Source organism: Fibroporia radiculosa (assembly GCF_000313525.1).
Source record: "Fibroporia radiculosa TFFH 294 genomic supercontigs, scaffold7981, whole genome shotgun sequence".
In the NCBI taxonomy this organism is placed as follows: Eukaryota; Fungi; Basidiomycota; class Agaricomycetes; order Polyporales; family Fibroporiaceae; genus Fibroporia; species Fibroporia radiculosa.
The window spans coordinates 10,492-27,777 of NW_012133452.1; the positions used below are offsets into that span (position 1 = coordinate 10,492).

At 50.4% G+C, this 17,286-nt stretch overlaps 4 protein-coding genes across 4 annotated transcripts; 2 read left to right on the forward strand and 2 right to left on the reverse strand.

Annotated features, from left to right (window-relative positions):
- Nucleotides 1-585: 585 nt before the first annotated feature.
- Nucleotides 586-5,023, reverse strand: FIBRA_06569 (uncharacterized protein; the record flags this gene model as incomplete). The annotated part of the gene is made up of 15 exons (XM_012328286.1): nt 586-715; nt 774-964; nt 1,040-1,146; nt 1,202-1,301; nt 1,357-1,385; nt 1,442-1,523; nt 1,574-1,670; nt 1,967-2,045; nt 2,121-2,253; nt 2,313-2,340; nt 2,420-2,628; nt 4,273-4,454; nt 4,543-4,726; nt 4,786-4,881; nt 5,000-5,023. 15 exons carry the CDS (start codon nt 5,021-5,023, stop codon nt 586-588), a joined length of 1,671 nt encoding a protein of 556 aa, XP_012183676.1.
- A 593-nt stretch (nt 5,024-5,616) lies between these two features.
- FIBRA_06570 (uncharacterized protein) lies at nt 5,617-7,951 on the reverse strand (the record flags this gene model as incomplete). The annotated part of the gene is made up of 11 exons (XM_012328287.1): nt 5,617-5,648; nt 5,702-5,829; nt 5,887-6,009; nt 6,065-6,112; nt 6,168-6,714; nt 6,767-6,978; nt 7,028-7,338; nt 7,389-7,602; nt 7,656-7,743; nt 7,794-7,815; nt 7,871-7,951. 11 exons carry the CDS (start codon nt 7,949-7,951, stop codon nt 5,617-5,619), a joined length of 1,806 nt encoding a protein of 601 aa, XP_012183677.1.
- Nucleotides 7,952-8,250: 299 nt separating this feature from the next.
- On the forward strand, nt 8,251-10,181 carry FIBRA_06571 (uncharacterized protein; the record flags this gene model as incomplete). Its single annotated transcript, XM_012328288.1, has 8 exons — nt 8,251-8,460; nt 8,510-8,664; nt 8,717-8,817; nt 8,875-9,054; nt 9,103-9,279; nt 9,329-9,418; nt 9,470-9,852; nt 9,918-10,181. 8 exons carry the CDS (start codon nt 8,251-8,253, stop codon nt 10,179-10,181), a joined length of 1,560 nt encoding a protein of 519 aa, XP_012183678.1.
- A 1,443-nt stretch (nt 10,182-11,624) lies between these two features.
- Nucleotides 11,625-17,201, forward strand: FIBRA_06572 (uncharacterized protein; the record flags this gene model as incomplete). Its single annotated transcript, XM_012328289.1, has 7 exons — nt 11,625-11,681; nt 11,744-12,024; nt 12,156-13,580; nt 13,636-15,931; nt 15,985-16,180; nt 16,249-16,319; nt 16,368-17,201. 7 exons carry the CDS (start codon nt 11,625-11,627, stop codon nt 17,199-17,201), a joined length of 5,160 nt encoding a protein of 1,719 aa, XP_012183679.1.
- Nucleotides 17,202-17,286: the final 85 nt, after the last annotated feature.

The following is a 17,286-nucleotide window of genomic DNA, read 5'->3' on the forward strand; positions in this document are numbered from 1 at the left end:
AATCGCAGCTTCCCTCTCGCGATACCGCGCCCTCGGCTCCGTACTGTACCGCGAGCCACGTCGAACAGAGTTTGAACTCTGAGATGCGAAGCCTGAGGCACGGACGGGTGTTATCAGTGCGGGAACAAGCACCCCACGCCGGAGCGCCCACCATGCGCTTGTGCAGGCGGCATGGGGACATTCAGATCGTTCGCAGGACGTCTGCTCTTGGCCCAGCCGGAGTGGGACTCTGACTCGTCAACAGGCCCCGCGAGAAGACGGGAGACGTCTGGCGTTCCCAGGAATCCGCAGTGGGCGGACAATGGAGGACCAGATACCAACGATGCGAGCGAACGCCCAGGACTGCGCTGGAGGATGAGACGTTCTGCTGTGCTCATGCATTTATCATACTTTCATGCCAGACCTTCCCTGCAACACCATTCCAACGAACGAGTCGGTTGACAGGGAGCCCACACACATATGTCTGTGTCGCAATTCTCAAGTCTGCATTACAAAGAAGGGCATAGATAAATTAATGGGGTCATATCCAGCAGCATCCAGGCCGCGCACGCAAGTACGCAGCATCGTACAATCAGTCACGCGAGCTTACAGCTCTGCAGCGATGTGTCCCACGGCCTCCTCCGCCTTTCTGAATGCGTTCAAGACGTTCGCCTTGATCTGCATCTCGTCCAGCTTCGTCGGGGCCAGGGAACGCTTTTTCAAGATCGATGCAAGGCTTGAGGACATAGCACCGTCAATGCTCGTCACGCTCGACCGATTGAAAGTGCACGTACCGCTTCGATTCCTTCTCGATGTACTCCTCGCTTCCATTCACGACCTTCTCCATCACGCGCAGGTAGTGACTCGCGCTGGAGCCGGCAGACGCAGCAAGCTCAGAGGCATCTTTGTAAATCGTGTCCCGCGCCGCACCCGTTGCCGCGAAAAACTGCGAGGCAAGGTCGTCGAATTCAGGGAGACGGCCAGCCTGCAGGGCACATATCCAGAGGGGACACGAAGAATGAGCATTCAAATCAAGGAAGATATCAGAGACACCACGTACAAGCTCAGTGAGGCCACCGCCTGGTGCGCGTTGTGTGCCACACTTCTCGTTGAGGAACTCGACGAACGCCTTCTCTGTACGAGCACCTTCGTAGTCCTCGGCCTTGCCTGACAAAGCACATCTGTTAGCATTGATACTAGACTTTTGAGTAATGAAGCACACCATCGTGGAAGAACTTGATCGTCGGGTAGCTAGATACACCGTACTTCTCACCAAGTGGCTTATTATGGGCAGCGTCAGCATCCACATTCGCGATGATACACTGTTCAACGGTGTGTTTCAATACGCGCTAACCATCACAAATAATTCAATCTCACCTTGGATTCAGTCGCAAAGTCCTTGGCAACTGTGGATAGCACATGGTATCATAATCATCATCTTATAACAAAATCTGACACCAACCGCTATCCCAAGTCGGCTTCAAGTTTTTGCAGTGTCCACACCATGGGGCGGTGAATGCGACAATAGCATCATTGCCCGAGTTCTGTGAATCGTTTGAATGGGACATAACGTCTGCTAAATAGAAAATTATACCAGAACAACGTCATCGAAGGTGCCAATGTCAAGAATCTGATAGGCGGGAGGTGGGGGTGGCTTGATGCTAGACTTTACGCCCGACTTTGAAGTGACGCTACGTATGTCAAATTAGCTTCAAGTCACAAATGACCACGCTCGACCGAGTTCGAAATTGATCCGCCCTACAGAGTTCCGATAAAGTATAGCAGACGGACACTGCATGCAACTGTTGCACCATGCGGTGTTGCCAACAGACGATCAGGCGTAGCCAGGAATAACTTTGACAGGATGTACGATTTTCCGAGCACATACGGCCACTTGAAGGAACGATGTCAAGTGAAGACCCAGACAAGGGCTGGGCTCGTCTCGACAAGCACTGACAGTCTAAACGTCAAGCGGAATGTCACTTACAAGTTGGCGAGCGCGTCCAGGTCCCGGCCACCCTCGTATTTCTCAGGCTCACCTCCCTCAGGACCAAACCATTTGAGCGCTGGGTATCAATCACATAAACATCAGAAGACTAGTGCTTGGCTTGGCTCGCAAGGGACTGAATGGAAACACGTACTGGGGAAGCCCGTCACTCCAAACTTTGTCCCCAACGGCCGACCAACACCGTCTGCGTCTACTTTGGCAATGATGACCTTGTCCTTTGCATAAGCATAGGAATCCGCAAGTTGTTCGTAGATTGGAGCGAGGTTCTGAAGGGTAGCTCCACGTCAGCTAAGCACCGACGGGGAGCCTGAAACGAAAGACGGACCTTGCAGTGTCCACACCACGGAGCAAAGCTGTACAGAAGTAGATCAGTATTCGGCATTCGTCTACCGCATCCAACATGTCGCGAATCCACAATGAGTATATACGCACAATTCAACGAGCGCGGGCTTGCCCTGCCCAATAATTGAGTCGAAATTGTCCGGGTCGAGCTCGACGACGTTCGACGCCCATGCTCCGCCCAGCGACAGCACGGCGGCGAAAAGAGTGAAAGCGAACTTCATGCTGCTTGAGACCAATAGAGCAAGTTTAGGAGGGCAGAGAGAGACAAAGTGATGGTTGGAGAGCAAGAACTTCCGCCACTGGGAGACGTGGAGGCATCATAAACTGCTGACTAACGCTCGGAGATGGTTCGGAGGACACGCGCGACTGGGATGCGTGACGTGCGCGAAGTAATGAATTCGCGCGTTCGGGTTTGCCTCCAACTGGCTCCTGGGTACGCCCAAGCGACGTCGCATTTCTGCTCATTACAAGAATAAAAAATATCCGAATACTTACACGATCCTTCTACCCTAACGGTCACCGCCCAATTGCCCACCGGCAGGGTCAAATGCAAACACGGGTCATGACACAGCTCAAACCCGTTTCGCTTTCAGATTGATGTCTGCTCTGCTATCCTTTGGCATGGATTTGCATGACATTGGGTGTGATCATTCTGATGTTCATTTTGGGTCACAATGACCTTCATTTCCTTCTTGCCGTGATCAGTCTACACACACCTCCAGCAGAACCTCTGCTCAGCAGTCAGATATTATTCCGAACTCACGGCCCAAACAGTGTGATGAGGGAGCCCCGCTGATACACAGTATAGGCATAGTGGAAGACTTGACCTACTATCCTCTGTGACGAGATGCATGTCGGCGTTGAATGGACAGATGAAAGGCAGAATTAAAGAGCGGCATGGCAATACACACTAAAGGTGCATTAACTTCACAGAAGAGATGACACAGAAGAGGTCTTAGATCAGCTCTCCAAAGCACGCTGCAAACACAAGTACAGCCAAAGCATGAGCAGAATTGCACCCAGCTACCTCACAGGATGGATACGAATTGATCACCTCATGTAAAGTGCAAGTGACAAGCAACGTCTGTTTGGGATCCCACAGACCGATTGGCACAGTAGTAGTTCTGTTGTAGAAGCAGTACAGATACCCGCCATGCCACTCCCAGTTACTTTTTTTAAATCCCTGCTTGAGTTTGAAGTGCTTCGTACCTGTCCTTCGGAGTTTGACCTCACGATGAGCGACCAAAGATAGGACTTTCATAGTCTGCCTCGACTGACTGCGAGGTACTTTATATCAAGACTGTCGGATCTAGTCTCTACATTCTCCTAAATGATCCTTGACTGCAATGCGTACAGCATCTCTATTGCGCACATGAGATCTGCGGTGAAGACGAGTGCTGACAACAAGATACGATAGTTATACGTACCTATGAGGAGGTGCCTTTCTACCAGTCTATACTGGATGTTGAGAAGATACTTCCCGAGAGTATCTTCTACTACAAGAAATCAATCTACAGAGCAATGACTTACTTCAGTGGCACCGTTTGTACTTGAATAACAATCCCTTTCATCAAAGCTGTCACTCAATTTGACGGAATGTGACATGTGCTCGTCGAAATGGCGAATGTGGAGAACTCTATTACATCTCTCATTCCGGTCACAAACTCTGGCTACATACGTCGAAGCACATTCAGTAACCTCAGACCAAAGAGAATCAGAACCTACATACCCATAGTGGGTTCCTACGATCTTCTACATATTGCCGCGTGTCAAAAACGTTTACGGCTCGCGTCCAAAATCAAAAAAGTTCGTTACACACTCATGTATTGAGACGCCGGCTTGGGGATGATTACACACATGCGATGAAAGAGTGAGAAAGGCAACATCGTACAACCACACACGCTCGTCAAGACCGTCACAAAAACCCGAACTACATGGCATACCTGGTTTGATATCGTAAGCTTTATAAACACGATGACAATAACACCTGGGACGTACTTCCTTGTCCACTCCCGCGCGGTTGCCTCATAGCGAGCACGGTCTGTCTTGTACAGATGCGCGATATCAGGGACGAGGGGGTCGTCGGGGTTGGGATCTGTCAGCATCGAACATATGGAAAGCAGCACTGCAAGCAGATGATCAGGTTCAACATGGACAAGGCGTTCGGCCAAAATTTGCAGAGCGACACATTAAAATTTGAGTTCGAAGCATACCTTTCGAGATCGTCAATGCCGGACTCCATTGATCACGTAATATATCAAGACAGATCGAGCCATTCGCATTGATGTTCGGGTGGTAAATCTTCGTCGTAAAGCTGACCTTAGGAGGCTTGAAGGGGTAATCGGTGGGGAATGTGATGGAAAGGAAGAAAACACCGCCCGCATAGGGCGAATCTCCCTATGAGTCACGCGATATGTCAAACCATAGCAATCTGCGAGAATGTGGCCAGCACTCACGGGTCCCATGATCGTCGCTTGCCACTGGAACATGTTGTCGCCTGTCGGACCTGCACTGCAGGATGAGGGCGGATCACGCCCGAGGTCAATCAATTCCTGCAAATACGGTTCAGCACCAGCACGCCTCGTGCACAGCCTGGCCACGCCCACATAGCCTCGGCGCCATCCCAGTGCAATTGACGCGCAAACGATTTGCGCGCAATGTGAAACTCACCTTGTTAATGCGCTTCAAAGCCATTATGTTGAGTCTCTATTGAATGAAGATGCTACGGTTGCCAGCATGCGAACATCGGAAGGAAGATCGGTAAAGATCGTGCCAGATCGTGTCAGACGACGAGAGCCCATGCAGAGTCCAAGGGATGTCACCAAAAAGGAGCGCACAAGCGAAAGCAGAGAGGTATACAATCAATTACGGATGCGACGGAACGAAAGATTGGAAAACTTACGGATGTGAGGACGTGAAACGCCGACTGAGCGAGATGGTGGACAGAGGGAAGGATGAGTACAGCGCGATTGGGGTTGTTTGGCTGTTGTCACCGTGTTTGGCTTGCTTACCTGAAGTCACATTTACGGGAATCTTCCGGAAACATACCAAATATAGTGTTTCTTCCATTGTGGCAAGTACGCAGCTAGTCATCCTCAACATTCGATATATTTTAAATGTTCATGGTGATGCACCACTCCTCTAACCTCATTACATTCCCAGATACTCTCCGATTCGCTATACTGTTCTCCCGTCGAACCTACCGATACACTCCAGGATGTGCTAGGCTACAACAGCTGTTTTACATCACGGAGAACTACGTCTTTCCATATATACTGTCGAGGAATTTATTCCTCCAGGAAGAAGTAGTTTCCAGACGCTGGCAGGATATCAGCCGTCTGAGGGGTAGAAGGTAGATTCAAGTATACATACCCTTCTGTTCCCTATCCTTGATACTGTGCAATTTGTTCACACGCGGCCGATAATTCGTCGGGTCTCTCCTGAATGTGATCTCGAGAGATGCCAGGAATTTGTTCATACCAGTCAAAAGTGATTGCGGTCTATCAGTACGGACAAGATTATTCAGTATTGATAGATAAACGTAAAACGGCACTGACGGTGTTGCTGTTGCTGCGACAGCTGGCTGTCCTTCAAAGACAATGACACGGTCCGCCAAGTATGTAGCCATGATGAAATCGTGCTCAATAACAAAAGCAGTCTTTTTCGCATGAAGGATGAAGCTACGATCTCGTAAGAACACGCTCTCCCTGATTGCATTACAGAACGGCGACTCACCGCTTGATAACCTTGCTGGCAATGATACGTTGTTCAGAGTCGAGGAACCTGATAACAAAAGTAAGGATTGCAGATGCGGGATTCCAAAGAGAAGGAAACGTACGAGCTCGGTTCATCGATCAAATATACGGCAACGTTTGGCTTTCCTAGTGCGAGTACGATGGCTACACGTTGAAGCTCTCCTCCTGATAATGTTTTCACTTCTTGATCCAAGATATTATCCAGATTCATGGGCTTTACGACGTCTGTATTGAATTGCGGGTGCATGAACGCAGCTTTGATCCGTTTCAACAATAGCATGCGCACAGTTCCAGGGAAAGAAGGAGAGATCGCCTGTGGCTTCAGTGATACCGATAACGTCTGTTTATCTGTCTCCTCGTCAGGCGTCTCGCCCGCCAGCAAGCGCACAAACGTCGTCTTCCCCGTCCCGTTCTCGCCAAGCATTACGATAATTTCAGAGTCAGTGAAGCTACCTCCTTCTACTGTCAATTTAAAGCCTCCAAGCGTCTTTGTCATAGAGGGATATGAGTAATGTCGGGTCTTGTCCACGATCAGCTCCTCCGCAGTCTCGACCATCTTGAAAGAGAGCGACTCCTCGCGGAATCGTAAGTTCTCTGTGGGGATGAATCCGTCCAGGAAAATATTTATCCCTGCCACACTAGTTGTAGGCTCAACAAAAACTTAGGAGAAGAGCAAGCGCACCTTCACGAACAGAGTACGGCATCGTCACAACACCGTACATAGAAGGCTTTCCATAGAGACAGCAGATAAAATCAGACAAATAATCGAGCACAGACAGATCATGTTCGACAGCAACAACGTAGTTGCCTGGTGACAGCAGCTCGCGAATGACTTCAGCGGCCTTTAATCGCTGTCTGATATCCAAGTAACTGGACGGTTCGTCGAACATGTATCTGCAAGGAGCTCAGTAGTAGATAGCATATAATTGAAGGAGGTGCGCACACATCGGCCTGCTGGATACAAGACATCGCGATTGCGAAACGTTGAAGCTCACCACCAGAGAGTTGCGACACCTCTCGCGTCAAGACCTCGTTGAGCTCTAGATCGTCACACATCTTCTGCTTATTGTCCCTCTCCAGCTTTGAATCAAGCATCTGAGATACAGTCAATTTACCCTTGATAGCACGGGGAATATGATCAACATATTGCGGCTTGATCAGCGCCTTCAGGTTGTCCTCGAGAACCTTGGTAAAGTAATTTTGCAGCTCTGAGCCACGGAAGTACTTGAGAATCTCTTGCCAGTCCGGCGGATCCTGAATGAAGGTTAGATAACGAACGGCGATAGACTTTGTACTCGACAAACATCATAACGGCCGAGATTAGGCTTGAGTTTACCCGCCAGAATTTTTAATGCTGTACTCTTCCCAATACCGTTGGTTCCAACAAGTCCTAGCACTTGTCCTGGTCGTGGTGTTGGCAATCGGTGAAGTTTGAAGGAGTTGGCAGTATAGCGATGGGTCACTTGCGAGTCGAGATTCGTCGGGAGATTAATGATGGCTATGGCTTCAAATGGACATCTTGAGATGTCATGATCAGTTTTACATTCACCTTGATTGTGAATTTTACCAACTTCTTCACACAGATACCACAACCAATACACAGGAACTCAGAGATGAACGCGATCTTGTCAGTAGGCTTGACCTCTATACAGAGCTTGCCTGCAAACCAGGTCTCAGTTGTGTATTCGATCTTTACAACCAATACATACCCATCTTCACGACCGGACACGACTACCAACATTCCCTCAGTTCACCCAAGTGATCAACGAAGCGAAATAATACATACCTTCTTACACTCCTGCGCACATCGCTTCGGCTTGCATCGGTTGGAATCGACGATGGCAATACGGGTGATTTTGTCTGCCATCCTCAAGAAACAGTCACGAGTGGGCTACCCCACTTGTCGGTGATGAGACCTTCTCTCGAGGTTGTTGTTGAGTGCAGTCTTCACTTGAATGCAGAGGGCGGTATACTCTGAAAATTCTGGCCGTGATTAATCACGTGTGTACGCGCTACGGCGCTGCCACTGCCAGTGATGCAGTGGAGGACCACCGGAGTGTGACGAACTCTCGCTTTTGCTGGTCCTTTGCTGACAACACATGAGTTGATTTTACATTCCGTTGAAGATACGTTGCTATAATCTCCTCAAGGTCTCACGGTTCTGGTATGGCTAGTATGGGTAATATGGATACAACTTCTTCCCGCTCCTCCAAAGACCCCTCAAAGCTGTCCTTTCAGTCTACTAAGACGCGAAGACTGATTTTAACGGCTTATTGGGGTGTCATTCTACTTGCGATTCCTCTTTGGTGGAGAACTACCAGCATTGAGCGACAGACCTTGCCTACAGCTCGTGTCAATGCACAGCAAGGGAAAGAGGTGTTTCAGTCGGATTTCTACCATGTATTTGGAACTGACTTGCGGGAAGTTAACATTTCCCATCCATGTGCATTTGGATGTCAGCGACGATCTTTCTGGTCGTGGAGGTGCACTATACGAAGAAGTGCAAAGAAGCATAGAACTTCATCCGGATCTCCGAGACACTGCTGGTTTGCGCATTCGCGTATCCTCGAAAGAGAAGCTGTGAGTTCAAACTTGGGGTTTTGAGTACGTACTTCATTGATATACACGTAAGTCCCGGGGCGTATCGGGTTGTTGTAAAGGGCGGGAGCGAGAGCCCCATCGTGGATGGCCGACGACTGATTTACGGCGTGCACCCCGAGAGTCATACGCTGTGTGAGTATATACATTGCCGTACTTGTAAAATCATTCAACTTCGCAACCCGATTTTAGCAATGGAGTTGGCAGACGCACTTGCCACATTGCTCTCGCCGTATTCGACATTGCGAAGTTCTCAAGCAGAACGCGTAGCGAAGTATGCGCCACGATATCGGCTCGCGTTCACGTTGCTCAATGAAGATGCAGCGTCTGGAACTGCAGCATTGTCTTGGGATGTTCATGCTTCCCTTTCTAGTCAGTCCATTCCTCGTCAAATCTTTGAGAGGCTGACTTGTAGCGTAGGTCATATCGCACCAACACTGGAGAGGCTATCAGTACTACATAACTTCACTGTCGAGAGCCAGGTGCAGTTTTACGCCCCGTTAGCATTCGAACCTCGGTCCGTTGGTGATGGATCTTCCCATGGGTTGACACAGGAAGACTTGACTGTCTTCATCAACTCTGCTGAGTGGACATTATGTAGGCTGCTAGCTCATAAATTATGAGTTCATGCTGATGGTGGGTGCAGCATCTAGTGTTTCGAATGATCCAGTCCTGCATTTTGTCCTCTTCATTCCATCATCAAGTCACAGCCCCTTGTGTATACTTGACAGCAACGGTCAGTCAGGCTCTTCGATCGTACAAGATAGCTGCTAACCCAATTATACAGGGACTCCTACTTCCTCTACGGCGTTCATCCTTCCACAATGGGGAGGAATCGTCATCTATAACCCTCCGACCGCAAATATTACACTTCAGCTCACGTCCGACGCACTCAGCCCTGTCTTCACCACTTTCCAACAACAGCTTATAGCGCTCCTTGGTGTGCCAGCTCTTCCTGCGCACATACACACACAACACAAGACCGCTAGCGACGCGACATTTACAGATTGGCAACTAGACGCGTTGATCCGCCGACGAGCTGTAGAAAATACCATGGGTGCACAAGACACTTTGCAAAGCATCGTACGGCTTGTCACACAAATTGAGAACATGCCAGTAAAACGAGATGTGAAGAATGACGTACAGGAGGCGTTGATGGAGCTGGAAGAAGTGCGTGATTATCGCATAGTCCTCTACTAATTATTTGGAGTCGTCTGACGGTGATTATTCGATAGGCTTACGCGGCTACGTCGTTTTCATCTGCACTCGCATTGCAGCATGCAAGCGAGGCTCTCACTTTGGCATCGCGCGCGTTCTTCAATCCAGGCATGCTCGCGCTGTTGTATTTTCCAGCAGAACACAACTATGCGGTTTATGCGCCATTATTTGCGTCAATTTCTGCCCCTTTGGTTGCTGCACTAATCCGGGAGATAGTCGCTTGGAAAAGAGCGCGCAAGGCAAAACAGGAAGATACTGCTGTGAAGCTGAAGGATGAGTGAGCCGTAGTGTACTGTTGATTGTCCCGAAATCTAGACCCATATTATTTACGCACTAGCATTTCGGGGTCGTGATCGGGTCGTAGCTTATGACTTCAGCGAGGCGTCACCCAACAGTACCATGACACATGGAGCAACATCCCCTGAATGTACACGTATGGATTTAGCTGACTTTGCCAGTTACCTCGACCACGCATGAATCTGATGGACAGAATGAACAAAGCACCGCCACAGCAGCAGCGAATGGTGAGGGATAGACCATATTTGTGTTTTGGTCGCTGAGTACGAGTGCTTGGAGATGTTCATCGCGGGCGGTGCGCTCGCGGTAGCTGTAGGGGCGATGTATTATATGCGTCTGAATCCGGAGACCGAAGCGAAGAAACAAGTGCAGAACCATGGCGGTGAGTGCGCCGTTATGCATTATAACCATGCTAGGGCTGATGGTAGCTGGGCAGGTCGAACAGACGCAAATCCGATCGCGCAAATAAAAGACGTCCGGGACAGAGTGAAGTGAGAATCCGCAGTTGCGTGGCCTCAGTCCGACATCAGCCTGCGTACTGACGTTGAAAACATGAGAGGCATGGTGATCGTGCATGATCTGGCTTGAAATTGCAATAACATTGTAGGAGCTGACTCCAATTCCTCGAGCGGTGTGATGCTAGGAACCAGTGTATAAACAGTTACGGTGGATGTAGCGTGAAGCCTGTAATAGCATGCTGAGAACGACGATGGCAAATGCGAGTACGTGTGGGTGTTGTTCGATACCGGTCAACATTGAGCGACTGCGACTACAAATAGACAGGAGGCATTCGCATGAGATTATATGCATTGTTGTATTGAACTCACGCTAACACAGAGTACTTACAAGGGAAACAGGTTCACTGTTATAGAATCTGCGTTCACCTAACTCGAGGTAAATCTTACAACTTCTGCGTGCAACTTGCCTACAAGATTCAGTTGAGCTCATGCAACGAACCCGCCACCGTCTCCTCTCCATCGTGGACAGATTCTGCGTCTGCGATGAGGAATCTTCTTGTGGTATTGGGGCTCACGAACTACGTTGCTTGATTAGCGTAAGTAAAGAAAAAAAGAGAGGTATCCGACTGGACAATGGAAAGCATTTGGGATTCGGGTGGCCCCGGGTGTTGCCGATTGTTCGAGAGGAGCAATTTCTGAGTTCGAACGGATGGCACCAAGTCCACAGAAGGCAACAACGCCCACTTGAGGAGGCAGACGATCTCCTCCGGCTTCGACCACCAGCTCCTCATATTAGTCTCTCTGTTATCATCGCCGGAACTTCTTGGTTCCTGGAACTACTCTCGTTCAAAGTTTTAGTCCTAATCTGACATTGGGCTCCTGCTGCTTACGTTTACTTTGCAACGTCTGGCTAGTAGCGTTTCTCCGGCCACGATAATTTCCATTCTATTCCCGCTGCTGTCACTCCTCATGTTTTCACAAAACGATCCTCAAACCGGTTCAAGTGAAATACCTATGTTTTACGACGTCAGTTCATAGTTATAGCCACGACCTAGGATGCTCAACTTACATACCTGAACCATATCTAGCGACCGCCTGAACATCGACTTTCACCACCTCTACCCGGATACCCTTCTTTAGCGAGGCCTATCCACGACGTTCCAGCTCAATTACCAGGGTACCTTACGGATTTTGGACAAAATTTCTGGCCTGACCGTCCATACTATGACGGACCACCGCCTATACGTCAAGTATATCCTGAAGGCCCACAGATAGGCCGATGGGATCGTCCGGGACCATGGAGCCCACCACAACCTCTCGCATGGTCAGAAGGGAGAGAAACCGCTGATCCTCCCTATGACCCTACGTGGTCAGTCCGCCGTGATACTATGGCTGAGCGCATGTTTGAGCCTTCAGAATCGTGGAAACAATCCCATCAGCCGGGGACAGAAAGGCATGGATTTTGTCGAGTGCATATGGATGTCACTGATCGTATACTAGCCCAGCGAAAGATCACACGTTTAATATCTCTGGGGAGCCCCCTGCACAAATTTCGCGATTTCGGACGCCACAGCGCCCTATGCCCGATCACTATAGTCCTCCCCATAATCACTACAGCCCTCGTGATCATTGGAGTCCTCCGCGAAGCCATTACAGCCCTACCCGCAATCATTACAGCCCTCCTCCCGACTGTCATGCGCCTTTACGAGACCATTATTCCCCTCCTCATTTTGCAGGAGACCGCTATCGACCACCCCAGCACGCTTTACCTCGATATCCGTATTTGAATCCGCGATCAGACTCGTATCGTCCTCAATACGACGATGATGCAAGTTCATGGAGCCCTTACGGCGATGATTCTCATACGAACAGGTACGAGGGTCGCCTGAATGATGATCTTTATACTTCCCATCCTCCGCGCTCTCCCTCACCACCCCGCCGTGGACGACGGCGCGCCCGTACTCGTATTCGCGAGCGATCACTGAGCCCAGCGTCCTCGTCTATTTATTCTCCTACTACAGCACGAATACATTCGCCCACAATGAATGCACGATGGAGGGCGAGGGGTGGTGAAGACTCGCCATCCAGCCCTGTTACAAAATTAAGAGGTGGGGATTTGGATAAATCCTGGAGAGCACCTTCCGTTGGCAGACGATCACGGTCACACTCCTCAACATCCTCTGTACCGGGCCTTTCACGATCGTCTGACGCCAACAAGCAAAATAACCACATTGCACCCATCAGTCCGGCTGCTGAGTCGAGAGTTTTAGCATGGAACAGGTCACGGCAGATACGTTCTGCTAAGAGACGTAGATCGCATTCCCCGTCGTCTTCTATTTCAGATTTCTCGGGTCCACCTGGCTCCACAAGGAGAAAATTCCCCAGGCGGCGTCGTGCCAGGTTTGGGAAGAGAAAGGGTAATGCTAAAAAGTCATCTGCTAATAGGCAACCCCCTAAGCATACTCGTCTCATGTCCCCTGGCCAGTCCTTCAATGATGTAAACGACTTAGCTTCTCAAGACTTGCCTGGACTGCGAGGATTTGCACCTACGAGGATGCAGAGATCTGGACGATTAATCGGTACATCCCGATCGCGATCTCGTTCCCCAACCGCGGAACCACCGGGATTGAACGCTCATGCCATGGGCACTATCAAGTCTTCCGTGTCTTCAAGCGCTGCCTCAGCGTCCAAAGGCTCAATTCCTACGGCCACTCCTCTCCGTAGCCCCGAACCTTCTCCTATTCCTCGTGAGAGTCAAAAGGTATCCGATGAGGAATCAGATATGGATATGTCCGCTCCGCCGTCACCCATACGTGAAGTCTCCGTTCTTGACGTACCACAGTCCCCCAAGGTATCGAGGCTCACCCCGGATGACTCTATAACTGTTGCACTGTTAAGTCCCATCACAGAAGTCAAATTCTTAAGGTTTGTTAGATTTACACTTTCTCTTGTCTCATTAAATGACCGTTTTTCACGACAGGTCTCCCAGTCCTGATGGCTCCGATATGGATATGTCTCCACCTCCATCTCCTAGACTCCGCTCACCGAGTCTGGATAAAATACTTGAGCAAGACCGTCCAGACACGGAAACCTCTTCACATCTGGTTTCTACGCCGGCGAGTCCCTCGTCTGAGCTTCCAGTAGAGGAACCTGTAACATTTTCATTGCCTGACATTCAAGAGCTGCCAGCAACGCATAAATCTGCATCTATTGCTCTCTATTACGCCGAAGAAGAGTCCGACATGGAAATGTCTCTGCCCGGATCGCCTGCTCCTCACTCAGTGTCTATTACGACTGAGGAGTTACCTACCGTTCATGTTTCCGAGCACCTGCCATCTCTGATCCCACCGATAGAGAGACCTTTGGCTTCTCCAAAAGAGCCGCCACAGAACGAGGCCGCAACTGGACAACCTCTGCCTATCGTTGACGAGGTGAAATCTATTTCCCCTCAAATCGTATCAACCGAGATAGGACCAGCCTCACAGGTTGTGTCTATAGAGGTTGCAGCGACTTCAGATTTTACAGCGACGGATGCGGAAGAGGAAGAAGTGGTCTCGCAAATTGTCTCGACGGAGGAAGAAGCCGTCTCGCAGCCCGAACTGTTGGAGGATGTATCAGTTCAGGAAGTTATGATCACTGAAATGGCGAGGGTCGATGAACCCATGCAAGTTGAGCAGACGGAGGTCGAAACGAGCTCTGCTGTCCTGGAGCCAGTATTTAAAAAAGCTCTGGAGGGACCTTCTGTCGACATAACAGTGATGGAGGCAGCTAAAGAAGCTCCTGAGATCGTGGTGGCAGAAATGGAACAGGTTCCAGTAACTTCTCCAATGGCAACGATAGAGGAGAGAATTCATCTGCTGGATGGAGTCGGTTGTGCCACCACCATCCCCCATCTTAATATGCAGTCTCCTCAATTGCCAGTTCCAGCGGTTGATGACTCTGAGATGGTCAGTGACATGGATGCTAAGCTAACACTTTCTGCATCTGTCCCAGAGGCCCTGGAATCAGCTATTGAGATTGGAGCATCCCAACAAGATAAGCAAATCGAGGACCATGTAGCTGTTGCCGACAATGTCATGCCAGCAGAGGAACGTTTAAGCACAGACGAAGATGCCCCTGAAGTACCCGCTGGAAACTCTCTCACTGAGCCTCTACGGGTCGTCGTGATGACGAGGCTACGTTGTGACCGTCAAACCAAGATGGAGCGTGTCCAGCCGGTTTTGCTGGCTAACCTCGCGATTGCCGAGCCTCCTCTGACCGATTCCCACTTGTCATCCAACGCTCTGATTCATAGCGTCTATGAAGGGCAACGCTTGCTGTCTCGGGATGAGGTGCATTCAAGGACAAGACCCTCTCTCCAGATCCTCTTCGCTCAACGACAAGCGACATTATCCGAGAAGGTGCAACGACTACGAGAAGAGTACCTAGTATTGCATGAACGCTGGCTTGCTCACTGTTCCAAATTAGACGAGGCTGCAAAGGCCACAGCTCTAGAGGAAGCCGCAGCGACCGCTGGCAGGACTACGCGCCGTTCAGCTGCCCTGGGAGATGCCGTGCGGACAGACCTAGAAATGGAGCAGATTATTGCCAGTCTGGGCAACGAGGAACTCACTGACGCTAACCACCTGGCCGCTCGTAATGCTGCAGTAATTCCCGATATGATTTCCGTTACACACGGGTCGGTCGATTATGTCTTTGACGATACCAATAATGCCGTTGACAACCCCGCTGAATTTTATGCGCCGACTTCCGGCGTGGACGATTGGACCGAGGAGGAAAAGGCCATCTTCATCGACAAATACGCGTTGTACCCGAAGCAATTTGGTCTTATTTCGGATTTCCTCCCATACAAGAGCCCAGCGCAATGCATCACTTATTATTATCTCCACAAGAAGACGCTTATTGATTTCAGGAAGGTCATATCGCGGCACACGAACGGGAAGAGGAAGCGCGGTGGGGGACGGCGCACAGATAAGAAGAAGGGCAACGCGCTGCTGACGGACATTCGCAAGCACGACGATGAGATTTCGCGAGATTCCACTCCTACCGGCCCTGTAACCCGTCGTAGACGGGGTGCCGCAGCTCATGCAGCAGCCGCTGAATCGAAACGGCCAGCATTGTCAAGGAGAAGCACGATGCAGTTTGAGGAATCTCCTCTGTCTACCCCAACTCCAGATCCCGAGCCTCAGCCAGACAGCCGAAGACGACGGCGTACGACCAAACCGACAGTGCGCGCGGCAGTAGCGACGGACCAAGATGCTGATGATGAACCCGCGGTAAGTTTGCTTCATCTCGACTAGTCGATGTTTGTATGATTGATTGTTCACAGGACTTGGAACAGGGTAGACCTGCGAAAAGGGGGCGAAAGACTCGCAAGATGAAATCGGCTGAAAACGTTGTTTCACCCGTGGTGCCGGAAGAGACTCCCATGATGTATAGTGAAACGCGGTTTATCGACCAAACGGAACTCACTTCACGTAAGAAAGCCACGCCCGGTAGCGTCCACTGGTCCGAGGAAGATAAAGGTGAGTTCGATTTCTTTTGCGGATTGTAAGCTCTCTAGATTTAAATGATTGGACCACTTATCCTGCAGACCTGTTTCTGGATTTGTTATCTCAACATGGGGCTGACTTCAAACGCATTGCGGCATCAATGCCCAATAAGGTTTGTACTGAATTTTACCTGGGGTTCCAGACCTAACGATCCGCTTAGACGACGATTCAAGTGAGTGCCTTTTACAGGGCCAACGTGGCGAACCTGGGGCTCGTCAGGGTAGCGAATAGTGCGCCTAAGCGATCACCCACGCCAGATGGCCCGTCGGAGTGGAAGGAGACTTCACTTCCGGGGTCAGGAATGTTCACACCCAGCACTGCAACATCGACACCTCCGCCCGGTGGTCCTCTACCGGCCCATGTTGTCGGCATCGAGACGCAATTTCGTTTGAACGATCCTGCTACATTTCGCCAGCGGACGATCGAAAGGCACGTTACCCCACCAGAGATGCATGCAACTTCTTTTATACCATCTAACCCCACGGGTCTGGTAGCCTCGTCCTCGAACGGCTTGCGGTTCCATCTCCCGCCGATGGAAGGCATTCTCACTCAACAATATGGCACGCAGCATGATGGCGAAATGGGCATGCTGGCTGCCCTTGGGCCGATCCCTTCGCACATGACCGTGCCGTTCGAACTCATGCCCCATGCGCTTGGAATACCGCCTGGCCAGACTCAGGCAACGATGACGTCGACGTTCCCGTCAAGCTTTGCGTACTCGAATTTATCGCCATCGCACTTTGTCGGAGAGCAGCGCATGCCGTCGCGCCCGCCGCCTGTGCGTGGGCTTACGCCCCCCAGCGCGCCGTCGAGCGCGACGATGACGTTTGACGCATCGGTGTTTACTCAGCAGGCGTGGTCGTTCCAGCCATATGCGCCATCGATGACGGGCCCGGACATGCCGACGGCGCTGCAGACGACGGAGGACTTGGTGGCGTATCTGGAACATCGCACGCGGTTCGCGGGAGAGCGGCCATCTGACGATTTCATGTAGCCTGTCTTTGCTTCGAGGTTCAGCTGCTTTTGGTTTGGTCAATCTACTTGTTGCTCTCTGGTCTGTTTTCCCTTTTTTTTTTTTT